General features: G+C 49.3%; 1 protein-coding gene across 9 annotated transcripts in view; it reads right to left on the reverse strand.

Moving 5' to 3' along the window:
* The window catches only part of LOC125746120 (myocyte-specific enhancer factor 2C-like), a 78,289-nt gene that overhangs the window by 11,843 nt on the left and 42,788 nt on the right, over positions 1 to 23,658 (reverse strand). For 7 of the 9 annotated variants that reach the window (XM_049019773.1, XM_049019777.1, XM_049019769.1 and 4 more), the window contains 4 exons: positions 15,540 to 15,743; positions 4,135 to 4,278; positions 1,804 to 1,993; positions 815 to 862 (listed from right to left, as the gene is read on the reverse strand). In XM_049019773.1, coding sequence (XP_048875730.1) covers positions 815 to 862; positions 1,804 to 1,993; positions 4,135 to 4,278; positions 15,540 to 15,743 — 586 coding nt within the window. The remainder of the gene's footprint in view (positions 1 to 814; positions 863 to 1,803; positions 1,994 to 4,134; positions 4,279 to 15,539; positions 15,744 to 23,658) is intronic. The other 2 variants (XM_049019776.1, XM_049019778.1) reach the window with 1 other exon arrangement.

Consider the following 23,658-nt stretch of genomic DNA (forward strand, 5'->3'; position numbering starts at 1 on the left):
AACGACGCATCGTTAGCCTTCTAACCAATGAGAACGTGCAAAGAAAAACGGTAAAAGTCCCATCTTGCCTGACCTCACGGCGTCCGAATCTATAAACCCCGCCTCTATAATCTATAAACCCCGCCTCTGTAATCTATAAACCCCGCCTCTGTAATCTATAAACCCCGCCTCTGTAATCTATAAACCCTGCCTCTATAATCTATAAACCCCACCTCTGTAATCTATAAACCCCGCCTCTGTAATCTATAAACCCCGCCTCTGTAATCTATAAACCCTGCCTCTGTAATCTATAAACCCCGCCTCTGTAATCTATAAACCCTGCCTCTATAATCTATAAACCCCGCCTCTGTAATCTATAAACCCTGCCTCTGTAATCTATAAACCCCGCCTCTGTAATCTATAAACCCCGCCTCTATAATCTATAAACCCCGCCTCTGTAATCTATAAACCTCGCCTCTGTAATCTATAAACCCCGCCTCTATAATCTATAAACCCCGCCTCTATAATCTATAAACCCCTCCTCTGTAATCTATAAACCCCGCCTCTGTAATCTATAAACCCCGCCTCTATAATCTATAAACCCCGCCTCTATAATCTATAAACCCCGCCTCTGTAATCTATAAACCCCCGCCTCTGTAATCTATAAACCCCGCCTCTATAATCTACAAACCCCGCCTCTTTACACACCCACACCATCTCTGTGCTAACAAGGTACATCTCCCCTTTTTCAACTTGAATTAATGTCCGGGGGGGTTGGTCAAAGCTGATATCTCGTGTGAGGAGGAGGTGGGCAGGGAGCGGGTGCCTTCCTTACCAGTGCTGGTGCCCATGCTTGAGGACAGATCCGCACCCATCAGACTACCTAAAGAAGGAGGGAAACAAGATGAGTGAGAAGACAGATCTGGGGGGGGGGGGGGGCTTCCAATTGCTCTCCCCATCTCAGCAGGTTCTATCAACTTGTTGCGCTGCATTTAATGACACCCCCATCTGAAATGGGGGAGAAGCACAAAAAAAAAATTGTTTCTCAAAATCATCCCACTTTCTCAAACTGGGGGGGGGGAGGGTTTAAACATGGCAGCGTCAGGCCCCCGCTGGCATCCAAGAAAAATGGCGTATTTTTAAAGTCGGTGCATGTGTGGTTTCGGCATCAACGGGCCCTGCCAAAGATCATATTTAGTTATGCTCCTGTAATATGAAGCAAATTGTATGAGGAAGCCAAGTATAATCACAGGGCTTATGGTGTGGGCAGGAGGCGGCTGACCAGAGAACTAAATACAACTTTTAGACAATAATAAGATGGCAGGGTTAGGCCTGGACATCCACAGATACTTCACCAGGAGGTGCACATATATCCATGCCTGCGTTATATATAGCCCTATAGGATAACACAGCATGTCCAATTTGGATTTATTTTTTTTTTACAGCAGAGAATTAAGCCGCAAAAAGGGAAGTTTAAAGGAAAACGCTGAACGACAGGAGGTGGTTTGTAACGGCGGACAGGCACTGGCTGTGGAAGTGATTTTGGGATTCTGACTTCAGCTGCTCTGATTGGCTACGGGAGGTTTAAACGACGGGGGCCCAAACGAGAAGCAGCCTGGACGCTCAAAGGGAAATCATTGTATTCAATATTGGAAATAACATGATCAAAATAACTACATAAACTGATGCTGCAGATTGTAATCGTACAGGAATTCCACAATTATTAACAATGGAGGGTGACGAGGTTTCCAAGGAGATGGACGTAGAGCAGGGGCGTGGCCTCCCGTGACAGTGACCAATGAGGCGACGGGGGGGGGGGCCCACCTGTGTTGCCGGCACTGGGCGGCCGGTGTGTGACTCCCGGTGACATGCTGTTCCTCTGCAGCGAGGAGTGGGCCAGTGGCAGGAGGCTATGTCCTCCCAGGGAGCCACCTGGGTGGCTGTAGATCAGGCTGTTGGGGTTCCCCCCAGGGATGGAGACGGGCATGTCGTAGCTGGAGGGCGGGATGGCCTGCTGAGGGGGAGGGGGAGGACACCGTTACTCGAGTTACTGGAGCTTTACTGGTGTGAGAGCTCAACAACAACAACATGTGGGAAACTCATCCCAGCTTAATATAAATTCTGGGTGACTTTAATTATCGAGAGCATATCTACTTTGAACCAAAGCAAAGGTGTTAAAACCGGCAGCTTGAAAAAAATCATGTATCTTTATCAATGTACACAGGCTGTTTACGGATGGAAGGGGGTGTTGTCTAGCTGTCTGAGTACAGCCAGCCGTGCCCCGACCAGAGGCAGATCCACACGCGGGGGGCAGGCCTTGTGATCATGTGACCTTGTACCGCTCACTCCAACTAACCACGCCGTCTGTGCCTGGTATGAGTGTGATCCGAGGCCCCTCCCCTTTCCACTAACCATGTCTCCTGATCGCCGTGCCGCCCCCCCCCCCCCCCCCCCCCCCCCGATGACAAGAGAACACGCCCCCCCACTCAGGTAAACACCCACCCCCTGTGCCATCTGTTGGCTCTCGGACATGACAGCACGTCGTTAAGTGGCACTGTGCCCAGGAAGCCGATTCGTCGGCAGCGTGAGTGAGGGATGTCATCACCGGGGGGGGGGGGGGGGGGGGGCATGTAATGGTTGCCACGTGTCCCGCAAACGCATAAATGGCCGTCTATAAGGGGCGTCCATCCGAAACCGGATCCCACCTCTGCTTTCTGTCAAGGCCCTGGGCAGCCTGGGTAAATATTATTCAAAGGAACGGTGGCGAAGGCCCCAGCGTCTGGCCACTTAACGATGGCTCCCTTTCGCCGGCCGCCCGCCCCCCGCACCCCCCGCACTGCCCGCCCCCCCGCACTGCCCGCCCCCCCGCACCCCCCGCACTGCCCGCCCCCCCCGCACCGCCCGCACCGCCCTCCGGCCTCGGCTGCTTTAATTACTTCCTGGCAGGCCCAGCTTCTTTTGCAGCACGTCCCATCTTGGCTTCATCAGTTGCACCCCACCCCTGCCTGCCATCAGCACCCCCACCCCCTGCCTGCCATCAGCACCCCCACCCCCTGCCTGCCATCAGCACCCCCACCCAAGCGACCTCCACCATTCTGCCCGCCCACCCCGCCGACTCTGTGGCTGCGTGGGCCGGAAGCTTCCAGAGTCCCAGGCTGCGGCAGGAACTCGGAGGCTCTTCCCATCTGACTCCCTGTCCCGTCTCTCCAGGGGGGGCTGGTGAGACCCGCGGGGGCCGACTCCCCACAGCTCGCCCGGGATGCTCGCTGCCTTTTAGTGGCACTTTGTTTTACGCACCTCCACATGCGCTGGGGTTCATTAAGCTCGTTTGCGTCGCGTGTTAACGAAAGCGGTTAGATCCTGTTTTGGCTAATTTATTCAGAGTAGCGTTTAGTGGGGGATGGGGGGGGCGGGGGGGGGGGCGGAGTAGATCTGGGGCAGATCAAAACCTTGTTTACTGGCAGAGGTTTGGACCCCGGTTCCATTAACCACTACACCCCCCGCTGGCCCTACGTGAACATGGCGTGTTCGAGCGAGGGGGAAGAGCCAGGCCTCATTTCTCTAGAAAGTGTGTCACATGGGTAAATGGTCGGGGGGGATGGAGTGCAGTGTAATGAGCGCGCAGACCTGCTCAACAGGGCAAAAAAGAAAGAATAAATAAATAAAAAGCAGAACATGGTCAATCAGGTAGCAAGTGGCAATCACGGGCGAACACCCCCTCGCTCATAATTCTCCTTTAGTGCCGGGTCATTATTCTAATCAGCATTGCCGTCACGGCAATATGGAGGAGAATCTGTTTAACCGCTAAAAAAAAAACGGGTCAATTTATCTTTGCGGACGAAACTTTGTGTACAGTCACAAAACAGACGTTACAAAAAAAACCCAGACAGATTTGACATATATAAACTAAAAAATAAATGTATGATGTGTACTGACAACACGTGGCAATCACATTTGGAGCCACAAAAGATTAGTAGCTGGAATTTTTTTAGCGCATAATTCCTGTTAGAATAACGACTATGGAGCATTCTGAGCCTTGATCAAACCCTTCTATTTTTTTTCTCTTTTCTTGCTCAATATCAACCTCCTCTACGTAGATTTGGGGGGAGGGTGAATATTCGAGATGAGAACTGCGGGGGTGGGGGCTGCACTCACACACAGTCTCTGCCTGCTGATCATGAGGTCGATGTCCTCGTTCATCTTGCGATACTTGTCCTCTGACTCGGGACTGTGTCCCACCGAGTCATCAGCGTCGATGTCGGGGCTCTCGCAGCCGTTAAGGCCCTTCTTCCGCAGGGTCTGGGGGGTGGAGACAGTGGGATTAGCAAAGGCCACAGGACGGGGTAGGGGCTCGACTGTGTGGTAACGTGTACGTCAGTCACACACAGATATCATAAATACATATATGAATACACAGCTGAAATATAACAACTACTTCAAAATACCTTTGAAAAGAAATATAAGAGCACTGCCATACATTTGCTAAGCATGCACTGCAATGGAAAACAGAGATGCACTGTAAAGGTTAATTCTGGATATAACGACAGCATACAAGAACACTGTTTCCAACCTCGTGGTTTAAGTCTTGTAGAAAAATCCACATAAGGCCGGGATGCCCCTTTAAGGCGGTACGCCACCCCTTTAACCCCTGGGCTCATTCGAGGCTGTTCGGAATGAATGCTAACGGTCGCATTGTGCACTGCGCGTCGCATTAGCGGCCGGAGGGACTTCATAATTGCATTGTTTCCGGGCATTTAAAGGTACGGCGTTTCTCTCAAAGGCCTCTCCTCCAAATCCTTGAAAATAGGGGATTAGTATTATCTCCCTAGAGCACCCCCTTCTTCAGTGGACCCCCGCGGTCTCTGTTTCAGTCTGTGTGAAGGGGATGGTAATTAAATGCACTCTGGGGACAACTGCTTCGGACCCGAAGTTAGTATAGGGGTCCTGGTTTGGCAAATCAAGCCCGACCCGAGAATCAACACTGACAAACTGGAATGAAGAAGAACCTACTTCTGCACAAATTTGAAGGCGCTCAGAAGACAGCGGAAGCTGTTCAAAATATAAGAAGTTCAATGGCCAAATACAAACCGTAAATGAAAAGTTAAGTATGGCTCGGAAGGGCCGCCCAGAGTTGACGTGGCCCCCGATTCCAAGACATAGCGTGTCATGGGCCATCCTCATGAAACGACCAGCCCAGGGGGAGGTGGGATTAAGCCACTCCCAGGGCGGGGGTGATTGATGGTTGGCCCGGCTGGCTGCCACATTGCTGACCCTGTGGAATGCCAATCATCTGAGACATCGCCACCTGTTGGTGGCTTGCACCTGTTGCCTCCACCCCGAAAGGGTAAGCACGACAACCAATCACTGCCCTGAGATCCAAAAGATGCCCATATAAGGCTTGTTCTCCCCATCAACCCGTGTCCTACCATGACTCTGCCCCCCCCAGCCATGCCCCTACGCCACACTTATCACCCCGGGTAACATCCTTGGCATGCCGACGCAAAAAAAAAAAAAAAAAAACTCAAACCTATTTAACTCTCTAAAATTGGATGCTGCCAATTCTCTGCGATGACATAATCGCTGAAGATCCATGTGAAATTGCTAAGAGCAGCGCAGCAGTTGGTGACGTGGCTCACAGACGGGGACACGCGGCGCCCGGAGAGCCCAAGACAGGTGACAGTCTAGCCGTAAAAGCTGAAACGCGTCACTTAAAAAGGGAAGCAGTTTGACAAATATCGTACAACACAGACAGGCTCCCAGGAACATTTACATGACATTAGACAGCGCCTCCCTCTACGCTGCATGCAGCCTCCATGGTTCATGAGACCCCCAGTCATATCCGCATGCTGGAATAGAGGCCCTTGCAAGGTGAAACCTCCCAGACTGTTATCGAGAAACAGCGATCAATCTGGGGAAGGGGGGGTGTGATCGACTGTGCCGGAGGCCCATGAAACAGGAGAGGGGGTGACAGAGTCTCTGTGTGCCTCCCTGACTCACAACCCCCCCCCCCCCGCCAAAACACATCCGGCTCTCGTCCCTTCCACAGCTTCCGCCTAATTACACCGATTTTTTGTAACCAGGTACACGCCAGCCTCAGTGGCCTATGTGCCCTTTGTCGCCTCCTGCTGGGAGGGGGAGGCAGGGGGCGGAACTCGCCAATTTCAGGAGTCCCACTAAGCCCGCCCCCCCGATCACTCACTGTCTCCCCTCAGATAACCTCACAGCTCCTTGTGGATCAGCAGCCCCCCCCCCATACAGGCTCTGTGTGTGTGTGTGTGTTTGCATTCCGGTCTATTCTACACTGACCCCATTTCCCTGGTCCAACACAAAGGTACACACGCTTAACACGATGCTTCTCCAAAATTACCCATTCACTGCAGTAAGAAGAAAATGGCAAAGGATTCATCACAATGTACTGAATAGTGTGCATTCTAGGGCAGCATGCTGGCTCAGTGGGCCACTCTCTGACTTCACATCTGCAGGGGTGTGTGTTTGCTTCTGGGCCCACTGGAGTGTGCATGTGCTTCCCATCAGCCCAAAAAACATGAAGGCAGACCAAGCGTTGACTCTGAATTAGGTATGGTGTGTGAGCGTGTGCCCTGCCTCGGGGGGCCTGCTCTCCCGGGGGCGTCCCCAGTCTGCGATGGGCTGCAGGCTCACAATGACCCTGCACTGGATAAGCAGCTACAAAAGATGGATGGCATATCATTTCTGCCCAGAGTGCAGCGGTCAGGCTGAAGTATCTTTCTCAAGATCGCTTGACTAGTTAAAGTTAACCAGAACATTCTGCTGCCATACCAATCCGGGTTCACTTTCTAGGAAGAAGTCTGCCTTCAGAAAGATGCTATAAACATATTCGGCGAAATATCAAGCCACGGTAAGTGTCAAATGCCAAAAGTCCTGGTTACTTAGTATAACACCGCCTGCTAAGCAACACTGAGTAATAATAATAATGTTGTATTCTGAAACGCACCCAAGGCATTGTGGGCTATTTTGGGGGATTTTAAAAACAGAGCTGGCAGGGCAGGCTAAGCCCCTCCCTAGGTGGGCGGGCCGCGCACCACACCATCCGTCTGTCCTTCTGCGCGACAAAGGGCGTCCTGACGGGTCTCCCAAAGCCCAGACGTGGCGTCCTCTCACAGAGCAGGGTGGGACTGGCACTCTTTGGCCATGCCGGAGCGTGTCCAAGCGTTCCCGCGCCGGGCGTTTTCCCCGGCGCTCCTTGGGCTCGCCTCCAGAGGCCAAAAAGTGGGCCGGACGCAAACGGCAGCTGTACTTATCCGGGGTCCGCCCGCACATTGGCGGTGAAATGCCAGCCAGCCATCCAGCCCGCCTTCCTGCCAGAACCGTTTTTTTGGGGTTGCGGCTGGTAAATTGTGAGCCATTACATTAAAAAATGTAGGAGCATTAAGTCTAAGAATGCATCTTTGAGGAATCGCAGAGTGCTGCCATTCTCATATCTACTACGTCGTGAAGAGCCTCATCTAAACTTACATAAAGACCAGGACACTCTCTTAATTTGTAACTTTTTCTCTCAAGGTTACATTTTACACATTGTCTATAATATTTTATATCCTCTGTCTATAGCATTGGTTCCTGCTTTACTAGAAGTTGTTGCATAGCACTGGGTCCAGTACTGCTTACTATTGTACCTGCGCATTCACTGGAAGCTCAGCCAAGCTGCACTTACGCATAGGTGGTTCCTTGCCAGTGTATATCTATCACGTGCTATTTGCTACACTTGTCCTTCACTATGGACAAAAGTGTCTGTTAAAGTAAATGTACATGATGGACTGGCATCCCATCCAGGGCGTCCCCTGCCTTCTGCCCTCAGCTCCAGAGATGGGCTCCAGGTCCATCCTCTATGCTAGATTAGCAGTTATGGACGACAGACGGCTGGGTGTACCATAACATCACAGTATCCCAGAATGCACCTCTCCAGAGTAACAGGAATTATACGGGGAAAAAAGGCGGCCAAAACCAAGCCAGCCACTAAATCCTACAGAGAGCTGCCCCCCCCCCCCCCCTGCCCCCATACACAGATACACAACACTGTTGCTTGTTGAACACAGTGGCAAACATCAGAGGGATCAAGCGCGCCTTGGAAGTTTATTAAGAGCAGATGGGATCATAAGCAGGAAGACCACTGTTTAATGGAGGGGGGTCGGCACGTGTCACAGGTACGCTTTGGCAAGTCAGGCTCCTGCGCCCGCATGGCTGCCATGTGACACAGGCTGGCCGCACTCTAACAGCTGCAGCTTTGCAGCAAATGGCGTGCTGCTGGATAATTTGCACCCCCCACAGCCCCCGCCTTTCCACTTTGAAGCTGCCGTGCACTATAATAAAGAAGCAGAAGGCCCAACCTTTTTATTCTGCAGTGCCAGTAAAATGCGGCTTAGCGCCAGGCCGCGGCTGCGGCGGCACCTGCGACGGCCGCTGCTGGGATGAAAACGGCAGCTGCAGGTATTCACCGCGTGCGGCTTAATGGGAGGCGATTAAACGCCCCGCGCCGCAGAGCGCTGGCGGCGCGGCCAGCGGCCGTCATTCAGCATGACACAAAATTGCGACGGCTGCGACAGAGGCGGAGCAGCAACATCAGGCAGGAAATGAACGGAATTAAATGAGCTGAAAGGGTTTTGCGGGACTGAAGGCGCAAATCTTCCGTTTTTGTTCAGTGAAATACATGCACTAATGGATTTCTCAGTATTGGCATCAGTATATCATTGTACTATAGTGGCTCAAACATCTTTAAATACATTACAATAGATCACTGCTGGATTTCAGCATTGTGTTTAAATGTGCTTTTCTTTGCACCGAATTAGTTTGTAGGGGCCCATACAGGGTAGCATGTCATTCAAATGACCCTTTGATGGAAACACCGCAAGTCCATCAGCGGCATTTAAATCAATCCATAATTGATTTATTGTTAGATGTGACCTAAGGTAACCAGCGGGCTCTCCGGTTAGAGGTTAAATACGTGTCAAAAGTGTAAAAATTCATGTTGCGGACGTTAGCAATAGCATTCTTTGGGAGGTATTTAGTGCTTTAGCTACCTTTAGCAGCCTATATTTAAAATGTACAGGGTTTTGACAAATGAGTTTTATTTTTGAGCTAATTAAGCAGTTTTTGGTTGTGCTTTTTAAGAATAGTGTATATAATTCAAATGCGCTCATGAGCTTTTAGGGTTAGCGTTAAAGTCTGGATTTCGTTATTTTCCTGGAGTTATCCATGATGGGTTTCATGTCTCTATCTGCCACTCCCCATTTATCTTCATGTATTATTGGGGGATCAGTGTGCAAGATGATATAGTCACTATGCAAACACAATCGCTGCTCAGAATGCGACGATAAAAGAAGCACTTGTGGGTTCTGTGATGGGGTGGAGGGGGCTGTGCTTTTCGGATGGAGTACGGGAGCACAAGGGGTCCGATTCTTCCAGACGGGTGAGCGCTGGTGGGGGGGGGGGGGGGGGGGGTGGGACAGGGGCCCTGTCATCAATTATCGGCCTTTGTCTCAGAAAGGCCTTATCGGCAATAGCACGGCAGGAAGGGGGCAGCCCAACAATGGGCGGCAGCCCGACCCCCAGAGACCGCCCGTCTCCTTCCAGGCCCCGCCCACGCCTACCGAAGGCCCGGGACGGAATGCTCCGTGCGTGCCGGTGTAAAAATAGGCCCTCGTTACTTGCAATTTTCCAGATGATTTAGAAAGTATAAAACAAGTATACAGTGCAGGGTGAGCGGGCGCAAAGCTGCGTGAGGCCGCTCCCGCCATTAAAGACGTGTAAACAGATTTAAGGCCGTGTTCTTTCAGCTAGCTGTTGTGAAATGGGTCGTCCAATGAGCCGCCCTCTCAGGAAGTAGTAATATTCCATTCCAAACTTTTGAATTTATATCTTGCTAAAATACTGTTTGTTTTAACATTTTTATACCAGGAGTAACAAAAAATGCTACATAAATTGCTCAGAGAACAAAACAAATACAATTAGTTTTTTTTTTATTTTTGACTGCAGTTAAATCTGCTTTGTATATTATTTTAAATAATTTCAAGGGTTTTCAAACCAGTGTGTATTTATTTACAAATCTGTATGTGTCTTTGGGATAAATGTGATAAAAAGTTTGAGGGGCCAATTTTGAGCTTGAAGTTGAAGTTTACCGCGTGAGGGTTTGGGGGGTGGACACAATAAAGGAAACAAATAAATCGGGGGGGGGGTGCCGTCACCTGGACTCCCCTCACGGCGGCACCGGTGACCTTACAGAAAGTACTGTGCCGTCTTCCCGGACCGGCAGCATCTCAGGAAACAAAGCGCTTATTGAGCTGCGTTTGTACCGTCGGCGGGCTGGGCTGGGCTGGGCTGGACTCGGCGTGTGACAGTGTAATGACAGCGTCTAGTGCCTGTGGTTGCAGGGGGGAGGGAGGGCCCCCCCCCCTCCCCCCCCATCACTGCCGGCCCTCTCAAAGGGAGGCCGATGACTAAAACAGGGCTTCTCGTTGGCCCCCCTCCCCCGGCACGCCCATCCCTCCCCATTTTCCTTGGCAGGCCCGGCAAAGCCAGGCCTATTTTTAGCCACACTGCGGTCTATTTTTAGACAGCTACCGGGTTTTGAGGCATTTATAAGGGAAAGAACACAGAAAACGCAAAGGGGCAGGCCGGACCGGGGGGGGGGGGGTCGTGGTGAAGGCCCAAGGGAGGGGGGCAAGGGTTGTGGAGAGGGCTTGCAGTCTCGGGCAGCCATATTTTCACATGTCAGTGTGGGGAATCCAGCTGTTTCCAATCTGAAAAGGCGGTGAAATATTTTTTTCTAAGTAGCTTCGGGGGGGGGGGGGGGGGGGGGGGGGTGGGCTGAGATCACAAAAGTTCGTGGTTTTATAAATAACTGCATCCTCAGGCAAACTGGCCAAGATACAGCTAGCCGTTACCACGTGAAACAGCACGGCCAAGCACTACAGCCCACCCCCAATAACAAAGGGGACTCTCTCTGTCGGTGAAATTTTTGACAAGCTGTCTTTTGAAGGGGGCGGGGGGATTTTTCATGGCCATGCAGTATTTGACAGCCTTCCCCCTGCTTTTGCTTCTCTCTTTCTTCCCCTCGTTCTTCTGAGTTGCTTTACCACGGCTTTGTTTAGACAGAAGGGTCATATATTAGGGTCCACTGTACAGGCTATTTTTAACAACCACACAAAAAAGCAGAAGAGAATAACCCTAAAATAAATTCTACGAGGCCACATTTAAAAAACAAACTTCCTATTTCACGCCTTGCAGTACTGGTTTTATTTGTGTTTTTCTCACTCGCGTCAACATGCGTCGGATTATTTCTGACTTAAATCACAAGCCATTGATTAGAAATGAAGGGGTCTGTGTGCAGCTAAGGCAGCGTGCCGGTCTTCCTGCCGAGCCACGTGAACGACACGAAGACATAAAGCCACTCCTGTCACCATCGCCTTTTAATGTCAGAAGGTTAGTGCACGTGATCCAGAAAAGCTGATTGGCACGTTGATCCTAAAGATCGGTAACCATGTCACATCCGTGTTTAGCGAGGCCAGGCAGAAACACGCTGTTAGAAATGCAGCCCGCAAGTGAGTGAGACGGAAAAAAATAATGCGGTAAGGATGCAGGACGTGAGCTTACAGGCCGGGGGGCGAAGGACCATTCCAGGAATCTGACTCCGAGACCCTCGCCGGAGATTAAAATTGACGGAAAGTCATTAGGATCGGTGCGATGTTGGCGGGGAACAGGAGTGAAGTCGAACCCAGTGCAACGGATGCACTTGGTTGTCATGGATTTGAAAATCAAGCACCATCCGGGGTCAGAGTGCGATGTGGCGCAGTCTGCCCACCCTCTAGCACTCACTGACGTTTTTTTCCCCCCCTTTGCATTATCATCCAACACCCCCAACCCCCCCCCCGTGCCCCGGAGCACGAGGCAGAAACGTACCAGGAGCACCCAGAGCCGTGAGGGAGGTTTGCCGAATCTCATTAGCCGAGAAGGTAGTCATTAACAGCACGACCTTCGGAAATAATTAACAGACCCTTCCGTACCCCCCCCCCCCCCCCCCCAGCATTCACTCAGCCCTTTCCCTGAGCTTGTGTACATGATCATGGGGGCGGCCAGGGGGTGGTGTTTTGAGATTAAAGAGAGGACATTCAGATTACGCTAATCTGAGAAATAGGATTGCCCCTCTCCACCCCCCCGCCCCCCACATGGCTCCTGAGTGGCCCCCACCTCCCTGTCCATCCTCACTGCTTCATTTATTCTCTCCTCCTGTCACTTCATAGTAATGTTGGTATCAAAAAAAGCATAAAGGGGGCTTTGAAAGGAATCCAGAATACACACACACACAAACACACACATGCAAATTATGGAGTGTATCAAAAACAAGCAAGATACTTGAAACCTCAAAGGGTTTGACTCAACACCATGACTCAGCCCAAGAATACTTACTGCTGCACCTTATGAATATATATCTTTTTCTAAAACAAACAACACTGAACCAAATTAAAATCGGTCCACATTGGATCTCATGCACAGCTGAAGGTTTCTTCATATTCCCTAAAGCGATTCCTGTTCTCTGGATATTTCCCAGCTCAGAAAGGCCCTGCCAGATTAGTTGTTTTTTTTTTTTTCTTTCCTTTTTTAATCTCGAGCCAAAGATAACAAGCAAGCCAGGTCTGCTTTAACAAAGACACATAGCGCACATTCACCGTGACAATATATAGAGCTTAATATAAAGACGACAGTTCTAATTACGGACGTTGGTTCCTAGCAGAGAGCTAGCAGGGATGGCCTGTATGCTCGCCGCATGTGATGTGGTGAGATGGCGGATATTCCGAAGCGAACCGGTGCAGGAGACCAACAGCATCCAGGTTTCGCTCAGGCTGACTCATTACGTTATAGCAGCTCACAGAAGGTGCCTAACGCTGTAGTGACAAACTCACAAAACGAAAAACGACAAAAAAAAAAAACGCTTAGTTAGAGACTTAGATCTGATTGATCACCTCTCCCTGCACGCTATGTTTTGCCATGTGAAAACATTTCTCCCCAGAGAAAAACAGCATAAGTTTCAGCTGTTAACCATTTATATGACTTCAAATATCTTGCATAAATAGCATTTATTTATTTGAGGATCTACGTGTCTGTTATCTGATATTGGCTTACTGTACTACAGTTATTTTCTAAATACTATATATACGGAGCGTATGCACTACATATACATACTATATAATATATATACTTGTATGTTTACATATTAATAACTAAAGCGACTGAAATCCTGCCGATCACTGGTTCCTGAAGATGCTTAAGTTCCGCCTGGCAGCGAGTTACAGTGCAGTTAGGAAGGAGCGGCCTGTTTATTTTTTCCCACTGAAGCTGGAGATCTGTGAAAGGCGTCTGAAGTTTATTTTCACCTCTGGAAGCTGTTTGCCGCCCCGGCCCGCAGATGAGACACGTTCGCGGTTGTTAATCATCTCCGACGGCTCAGTTTCTTTTTCCAAGCAGACTCACGAGGCAGCCCCCGTCACCGCGTGGATCCGTGTGTCTGTGCGAGCGTGTGATTTGATGGGGGGGGGGGCTGCCCTGGGATGGGCTCTCTGAGACATAAACATCGCAGGGGGGAGCTCTCACAAGCCCCGTTTCGCCGTTGAGCCGACGTCGCTAACTGTCAGCCAGAGACGTGCTAATTGCATATAGCTTCCTCGCTAATGCGGCCTAGGCTACTGGGCTCAGCCGCCCACGCACCACGCCCTCCTCCCAACCCCCCCCCCGCAACACCCGTTGCTGGCTGCTCCAGGGATGAGATTCTCCGGGGGCATGAGGAAAACTTTCAAGAAGGGGCCGCAGCTGAACGACAGGCGGTGGAACCCTGACAGTTAACCTCCCCCCCGCCCCCCAGCTCCTCGCCACATCCCAGGCCCCCCCGCTGAGCTGGCTGAGACATCGGCCCGTCTCTGCTCGCTCCGTTACACCCTCCACCACCAGCCGCGGCTCCCGGTCCGTCTTGACTCTCGGTGTGTGAAACCGGGAACGACACCCTGTCAGGCGTTTTCCGGCATCCCTGCTGTCCCCCGCCGTGAAATCTCTCCATGGCCTGTCCGCGCCGCCCGGTTCGGCACCCCTGTGATGGCCGCCAGGGATATTTTCATTTCCGCAATCCGTTGAAGTACTGCTTGATATGTTATAAAGGTGAGAAGTATCACACTTATCAAACGTCACTCATGATGGGCAGATTCTCCTCGGTCTCACCTCGTCTGCCTCTGTGTCTGCTTTATACAGCCGACAATTAGGCTCTGATCTGACCCCATGTCCGTGACTTTTGGATTGCACAAGACAAAATGCTAGTAAACTGTAGCTCATTCTTCATCTAATCTGCATCACAAGCTCACATGTTGAATATTTCAGGGGGCTGGGCTGCATTTTTCAGCGGCGTAATGGCTTAGATGGAAGTCGAGTGTCATGCAGTGTATGACAAGGGTGTGTGACTCTGTGTGTCACTGTTCCTTCCTCTTGCTGCAAGGGCTATCAGAGAAGGCAAGAGGAGTGTACAGGGGGCACTGGCAGGGATGGGGGTTTGGTTTGAGAGACACATCGCATGCACACACACACAGACACAGTAACACGCATATACTCAGGCCTCCGACGATCCTGTCGTCTCCTCTCTAACACGAAAGTCAAGGAGCACAGGTGGCATGGCCCAACCCGCAGCTCCACCCCCCCCCGTGGGCAGCCACGTCAGACTGAGAGCTGCCCCGGCAAGACGGAGAGTCCGTGATCCACACGGCGAACACCTGCCCCATGACCTTTTGTGTGGCCTGCTGATCTGGCTGGGGTGTGGGGAGGGGGGGGTGGGCCACGTGTGGGCCACCCCGGCTCTGGGTGCCACCTGGCTCACTCGAGAGCTTGTTGCGTAACCCTCACCGCCAAGACATTCAGTAATACCCAAGACGTCCTCTTAAGTTCACCTAAGCCCATCCAGGTCTCCCCGAACGCGACTTAAGGGAAACAGCCGGTGTCTGCCAGCACCTAAAGCACCTCGAAGTTTCAAAATGACACCAGAGACCCTCAAAACCGTCCTATAAAACATTTAAAGCTATTAAAGTCTACCTTTGTTTGCAACTGCAGTTTTTAGAGATTCCAAGCCTCCAGAATGTCCTTCCGTGAAATATTTCCCGTACTCACTGGTCAAATGCTACTCACCTAATACACCCCTTATATAAATAGTGAGCCCAAGTATCCATCTGTCTCCACTAAGCGCTGATCCTGCGCGAGGGCGGGGGGGGGGGGGGACAGGGACAGGCTGACCACTAAGCCAGTCCATCACTAAGGGCGATTTAGAGACCATAGCGATGTAAGAGTAAGTCATCTGACTAATACTTGAGTTTGGGAGGAAGCCGGAGCACTTGGAGGACGTGCATGAAGACACTACAGTGGGTCAGGCGTGCAATTCAGTCCCCCAGTCTGGGCAGAATGGGGCCGTGGTTCTGCCCAATAAAATACCCTCCACCATAGATGAGACAAACAGTGGCCTGTCAGGTGCAGGACCGGAGCAGACAGCAGGGGGCGCTCACCTCGACGATGTCAGAGTTGGTGCGGCTCTCGTGCGGCTCGTTGTACTCGGTGTACTTGAGCAGCACCTTGTCCATGTCGGTGCTGGCGTACTGGAAGAGCTTGTTAGTGCTGTTGAAGATGATGAGGGCGATCTCGCAGTCGCACAGCACGCTCAGCTCGTAGGCCTTCTTCATCAGGCCGAACTTCCTCTTCGTAAACGTCACCTGGAAAAAATAGGTGAATCCATCAGTGTCGCCGCGATTCCCAACCCTGAACGACAAGAGCGTGTTTCCTTCACACACACATCCAGAGCACAAAGATAAACGATTAGCCAAAAGAAATCTTAGCTCGTGATTATTGCATGATATTTATGGCATCGTAAAAGGTTAACACCAATAGTTAATGTAAAAAGTCCAGTAGAAAGTCTATAGAGTTTTTACTGGTACCCAGTGCTGAGTAACACTTCATTTTATAGGCCAGACAGTTATTTCTGGGGCCTTTGGGGCCCGAGACCAGCTACCGGGACAAAGAAAATAAAAATAGGTTCATTCACAGCAGCTTAAACGCATCGAGGAGGTTCGGTGAATTCAATGAACGTATTCTGTGAATGGCACATACAACAGGCCAGCTTTTCGCTGGCTTTTTAATAAAAATTAACTACGATTTTAAAAACCATTAAACTAAACCAGTTTCTTTGGTAGGCATGAATAGCTTGCGGGGTCCCGCGTGCCCCCTTGTCTACTTGCAGTTTATGCTGATATCCCTACAGGATCGTCCCGTTGGCCAGGTGTTATCCCTCCAGGACAATCTTGAATAAATGACAAACGTTTTACACGAAGTAGTTTGCACTTAAACGGCTTTAAACAGACTTGCAGCCACGGAAGCGTGGCAGCGACATACCCCCCCCCCCCATACGCCGCACTCCTCCATCCCAAACGCCACCTATTAAACGCCAGCGGAGATCTTGCCTACGAGGGGTTGCACTAAATTTAGAAAATGACAAATCCAAGGTGAAGTTCATGGCCCGCAAATTGACTCCCTCCTCCCTCGGCCGATTACAGCCCGGCATTCTGCTGGCACAAGAAGACGTGGCAAAGGTTCGGGGCTCGGCCGGGCACCGGGAATCAGGGACACCGGGCCTCGCCCCCCCCGCCAGCCGGATCCCGGCCTCGGATTAACGCGAAATGCGTAAAACTCACTTTTAAAAATACACCAAACAGCTGACGCTTTAGTCCAAAACGAAACTTAAGCCTGCTGCCTTTTTACAATGCATAATCATTTTCGTGATTTATTTTCTCCTATTATAATTATCATCATCCTGTATCGCCAACGTTTTTTTGTCTTCTTGTTATCGTCATTTTCCCGGTGTCAGTAATGCGATCTTGTCGTCTGACTTGTAGACAAACTACAGCAAACGGTGTAAAAACAAGATCGCGGCCAGAACCCATTTGCGACGTGTAACTCAATGTGCTTAATTCAGTAGCGTCGATTTAAATATGATCCTAATAAAACTGGGAGCTGTTAAGAGTCATATGCCTTTCATTTATTCATGTGTAGCGTTGCCCAGTCTGTTTACACTGCATACTAAATTACCGCCGGCGCAGAAAACAATGCGAGATAAACAGTGCCGAGGCAATTAGCCCGGTCGATTTCATCCTAAACCGAAAGGATTAGAAATCAATGTATTGCAATTAATAACGGAACTGAAAGTGTTTTAAACCAAATATGATGGAAAAATAAACAAGGGGGATATATTTAGCCTGGACATGGGGCATTTTGTGACTGACAGCGGCGTCAGAATGAGTAATGTCACAGAAAGTCACATCTTCCCCTTTCTGCATGTCTGCCCTGCGTGGTACCTGGCCTCTGATGCAAGTGAGAATGAATCATGCTTGGAGCTGGACAAATCCGAAAGGAAAGAGAGGTCAGTTCTGGCCCCGTTTGTTTTTTTACATTTTTATTATCATAATTATTATTTTAACAAAGATCTTGTGTAATTAGGCTAATAGTGCATATTTTTTTAAACTAATGATCCTACAAAGCTTCTTTTAACTTCTCTTCAAATGAATAATTATAAAAATAAATAAAAATAAAATCCGCCATGGAGGTTGCATTTGGTGTCCTGAATGAAGCCGTTTCCTGGAGGAAACAAGGTGTTGAGATGCAGGTTTGCCCTTTCGAGAGGCCGCTGCCAGCACGGGAAGGACTTTTATTTTGTCCGGTCCCAGGAGGTGCCGCTACCCGGCGAGGTAGAAAAAGGAGCCGGGTGTTCCCTCCGAGCGGAGAGAGAGCGGCTGGAGCGTGAGCACACGGCTGACTCGACTGTTTGAGTCCATTTCTGCGATTAATTTTTCAAAATGCACAAGGACTGCTGCACCCCCCTAGCTCACTGTGGTGGAGGGGCCGGGGGATTGGGTCAGGAATTCCGTGGGTGACGTCTTAGTGGGTGACAACTCAGTTCCTGCCAGGCCTGGTGTATAACCCCACCACATCCCCTTAACCAGCTTAATAATAATTCATACCAGCTAACTAACCCGCTTTCCAAAGGCCATCTGTCTGGGTGCTAAGATGCCGTTACTGTTCTGATATAAATCATCTCCGTAACAGGAATCGGATGCATATTGGCGGACAACGGCATCTGATGAGCGGCACCGAGGTGGGCTGCCTCCTCCTACCCCACCCCCCGCCCCTGTCGGCACAGACGTCATGGTCACACGCGCGGTGCCGATCGCACCCTCCAGGAGGCTACGCCGGTTAGCCCGGCCGACTGCACGCTGCGACGAGGTTCGTGCCAAAAAGGCACGTGATGGGGACCGGAGTTACAGCCGAATAGCAGCCGCGACGGGTGGGACCTCACACACACACACACACACACACACACACACACACACACACACACACACACACACACACACACACACACACGCACACACACACACACACACACACACACGCACACACACACACACACACACACACACACAAGTCTGTATTCATATCTTTGTGGGGACTGTCCATTTATTTCTAGGGGAAAACCCCTTTTAATTTAATTCAGTTTTATATAATTGAATTTCCCCTTGTGAGGATAAAATAGTGGCCCTCACACTATCAAAATAACAGGTTTAATCCCACAGTGTAACATATATATATATATATATATATAATAAAACAACCCCCCCCCCCCACACGCACACACACACACACACACACACACACACACACGCCCACCCAAAACATGAAAAGCTAGACTGTTATCTGGAACCCAATAGCTATGCAAGCTGAAGGCAGTCAAGCTCACAAGACATTTAAAGCAATATTCCGTAAACTGTGGACAAAATGTCCCAAACAATCAATCAATCAATCCATCAATCAATCAATCAATTAATCTATCTTCAGAGTGTCTACAGCGAAACAAATATTTCACAATTATTATCTATGACCCCCTACCTGTAGTAGCAAGATTAAGACAGATTAAGGGAAGGGTGGATGGACAAGTGAATATGTGAATATGCCATGACTACATGTACTATAAAAATCACAAAATACATCCATCCATCCACTTCTTTTTCATCGTTCCAGTGTGGGTTTATGATGACATTTTAAATCATGGCAGTAAAATATTTTACGCAATGGATCTTTGTCTCTGCAGCTGAATGTGTGTCCTGGGTGTAAAGTTACTCTAACACATTAAATCAGTCACACATTCATGATATCAGGCAGTAAATATGACCTAGGTCACGGCAAATGACTGTTCCTCGTACCTCTGACATTTCCTCCTGCAGCCTTGTTCGAGCTGTGGCGTTCAGTTCTGTGGTAAGCACTCGCTCTCAGTACTGTGCCCCTGCAATGTCTATAGCGATCGGTGGGAAACGACCATAAAAAAAGGTCCAATACCAACTAATACTTTCTCCCACAGTTTATGTCATGGTTGAAATTATGCATCAATTCTGTACCATCTCATATCTTCACAAGTCTGACAGCGTCAACAAGCTTTACAAGGCTGATGGCAGTGATAAGCCAACAGCCAATATGGTGACAATTGGTTTCCACACATTCTTGAAAGTGCTAAACATTTAAACCCATGCGTCGGTAAGTAAGAAACCATTCCGTGTAACACTGTGGTTTGTAAAGAAAGGGATTAGGGCACTTGAATGTCACAGCGAAAACCTAAATCACAGCCGCTGGCCAGTTAGATGTTCATGACATTTTCATCTCTGCAGGTAAGTAAGTGCACGCCTCACTACTCAGTGGTTTTGGCCGAGCGTATACTAACTCATGGTGAAGAGCTGTTTTCTTCTCCAAAATCGCTACCCGTGCATGTCATATTGATGTCTTTTCTCCTCATGGATGATCCAGGCCCAGCCCTCCACCACTGATAGAATTAGCAATATGACACAGAATGTGAAGAGACACTCATCTCACTTTCAGTCAGAGCTGAGTTGAGCTCCTGTATGGCATCTAAGAGGCTTCTCTAAAGCAGGTACAAAGAAGGTTCCAGAAGACAAGCATGTTTACCAGGCGGCTCCCAAGACCCCCACTGTACCTCTGGCACAAAAGAAAAGAGAAGAAGAAAGAGAAAGAGGTCAACAATATCGTCATTCCCTGCCACGAGAAGAGGCCAGGAAGCATATTTGTATGTGTTTCCTGCCATAACAGGAAGCGCCAGACTGCTTCCCCTTCACAAAGGCTTCGCTTCTGCTTATCCCACCTCCCGTCCTGCGTTCCTGTTAGCCTGGGGGGGTTGGGGGGGAGGGTCCTTGGAGACAGCCGTCTGTCCCATGCCTGCACACTTTCGTGAGCCCCCGTGTGCTGTGAACACCGTTACTTTGGCAAGGTCAGGTGGGGCCCTCAGAGAATTTCGTGCTTTCTGTGTATTTTAGCCTTAATATATATATCCTTCTGTATAATAATACCTCAAGCGATTCTTTCACCGGCCTTGCACTGGATAAGAGGAGCAGAAGACGTATGTATGAATGAACGCCTTGCACTGGATAAGAGGAGCAGAAGACGTATGTATGAATGAACGGATGTAATGGCAATCCTCTCCATTTAAAATAGTACATATTGGTGAATACACATTGCATCGGAAGGATCCTCCGCAAGGCATGAAAAGCATTTCATCAACTTTGCTAAGACTGTCCTTTTGTGCACTGCATGGAAAGCAATCCCACAATATGGAATCAAAAAACGAGGAACAGAACAGATCAGAGAGCCTTGATTATTCTGCATCGTTGATTTGACGTAGATTTCGCCGCCCTTTCTCTGTCACGGGCACTCAATCTCTCTCCCCCCCCCCCCCCCCTTCTCTCTCTGACACTCCTGCTCTCTCGCCTATGCAGATTCACACATAAACAACAACGAGGGTATAAATAAATGTGGTTTTCTGACACCCTGGTATGGGAGGGGTTGGCAGGGGGGGGTTTCGGCTACGTGTCTCTCCCTCCTTCCTGTCAGTGGTCATCCAGCACCCCCCGGGTGTATTCCCCTTTGGGTTTCCTCGATCAACCCCCCCCATCCGAGTGAGCTATGCAGGCAGATGCGTTGCTGTGATACGGCCCCCGGCATGGGGCCCTATAGCTGGCAGACCCCTGGGTGGTGACCTCTTGTTTGCTTGGCCATCGGTGTGGCTTTAAGCCGTGTCAGGTTACATGCTGAGCCTACGGCGGGTAGCGTGTGCTACTGAGGTTAATGTTGCATGGCGGCCGGGAGAGTTGGAGCGGGGGGGGCGGAGGGCGGTGATGGTCAGTCATTCTGCCTTTCCTGAACAAACCGATATGCACTCGAATCACCCATAGAGTCTGGTCCTGCCTGAACGATGGCCGTGAGCTTGTCACGCACCACGAAACGCAGAGAAATACAGCCAGGATGTGTAGCGAGGCGCTCGCTCAGCTGCTCTGTGCGCGGCACTGTGGCAACATCTGCTCGTACAATTTGTTTTGTAAGGCTCACGATGTGATTCCAAGGGTCGTGAAAAAAATAAAGAGAACAATTACCAGATAGGAAGAAGTAATGGAAGGGGTTTTTCTGAGACAGTGATTGACGTAATCCTGGCACAACGTGATATCAACGTGATCCTTTTCTATCTTTTCAAGATGGCAAAAATCCCGACGGAGGTTTGAAAGATATCATAATAAAAAAATCCAAAAGGAAATATTTTCAGTTCTGTTACTGGTACTTGGGGAAACTGCAGCATTTCACATGGGATAAGAGAGAGAAAAAAAAGCATGTTTTTCTTTGGTACTTGTGAAGTGTTACGTAAAAGATATAATGGAAAAATTTAAGGAACAAATAAATAAAAAAGGAAACAAAGCGCTGCTTAAATCTATGAGTCAAAGCCGAGCGCGAGCAGCACGGCGGTCTGAATGAATCATGGCTGTAGTGTAGCGTGTTAGCATTAGCATGACTGCTGTCCTTCCTGTTTCAGCATTTAAACAAGCAGCAGTCAGAGAGAAGCACCTTGAAGAAAAAGCAGCAAACTGAAACTAAAAAACTAAACAGGCTTTAATGGATCGCATTGTCATCAAAGGGGCTTAAAAGCTGTCTGGCCTTTGATTCAGAGTTTGGTTTAAACCTGAAAGGCTGGGCGCACTCATGGGGGGGGTTGGGGGGGGGGGCACTTTAGGAAATCTCACTGCTGGTTAGCAGATGTATATTTCATTGCACTGAGCGGGCAATTTGATTTCTTTTACCGTTCAGCGTACGCGAGATGTCGACTCTCCCTGCTTTCTAGAGATTCGAGAACGGTCAGATCCTAAACTAAAATCAAACCAATTCCCCGCCATGAACAACGAAATCTCCACTTCTGATTTGGGATTCACGGGGGTGACAAAGAGCCAGAACAACTAAAAGTAATTCTGCTTGAAAAAAAAATGAATGTGATTTAGGAGCAGACGATCATTAGGCCGACAGTACAAGGGCCTTTCTGGAAGCGTAGCGATTACGTCCTCTTTTCTGCTTGTTGTTATTTTTTTTGACTGATTCTACCAAACGCATTTGTGGCATCCTGACACACTTAATGATTTTCAGTGTGTCCCCTCCCAGCACCATGCAAACTGCTGTGGGTTTTAATAAGCAACCCTGTTATTTAATCCTGCTGCTTCATTCAGTACTTTTTACTCTGTTAGTCTCCAGAGCGTTTCACTTTATTTTTAATTGTTTTATAAAAAGCATAAGCATATTTAAAGACAGGCAGATACGCAGTAAATGAAATACAACTTTTAGTATCTGAATATCCTACAATAAGTAATGATGTTTTTTCACAACAACACTGTGTTGTACTGACCGGTTTTTCGCATTCTGTACCAGTCCTGTACGTTAAAATAACATCAACCTTATTTAGATACTAAATCTTACCCCCGAAAAAAGATTTTGATGAAATGAAAGTTGTGTTCTTTCATGTTTACTGATGTCACTGTAATGTCACAGTACTCGTGTTTAAATGTGGGGTAAGCCTTCACGTCAGATGATGGAGCATTTCTGTGTAAAAATAAAAAGAATGAAAATAAATAAGAGGACAGTCGAGCAGTGTTACACCGTGTCTCTCCCCCCCCACCCCCGTCATAAATCTACGGTGTCCAATGCACCCTTCAGACTCCATATTTCTTCCGCACTTCTTCCTGTGGACCCCAGCACCCTCAATAATTTAGATGCCCACCCCCAAGATTACATTAATTTAACTGGGGACTGTATTACTGCAGTCTGAAGCTCGTTCTTGGGGCTCGCCTCCTTCCTCGCCCTCACTACAGCAGCAGGAGATGCCCCCGCGTGGTGTTTCGCTCAGCTCCCGCAGATAGGCATGGCGATCTCGACGGTCTGTTTGACTCACAGTGAACGCTGTGTCCCTGTAGCCTCAGATCAGTCAGCAAATTGCCTCATTTAGGAATTAAACATGATTCGATCATCAGACCAGGCTCTGTCTCGCTCCTCGAATGTCGACACGGTACATGGTGCTATTTCATGCTAAGACTAAGATGTTTGTCCTCTTCCCGACCCCCTTCCAAATGCTGTTGAATTAAATTGCTTTTTTGTATGATGATTTTCACCTCAGAGACCCTGATCGTTTCAGCTTTTCAGAAGGAACATGCTGCCCTGAACGAACCAAATAGACCTTTTCGGGAAATTGTACCAAACAGAGCCACA

Source organism: Brienomyrus brachyistius, chromosome 7, assembly GCF_023856365.1.
Source record: "Brienomyrus brachyistius isolate T26 chromosome 7, BBRACH_0.4, whole genome shotgun sequence".
Classification (NCBI taxonomy): Eukaryota; Metazoa; Chordata; class Actinopteri; order Osteoglossiformes; family Mormyridae; genus Brienomyrus; species Brienomyrus brachyistius.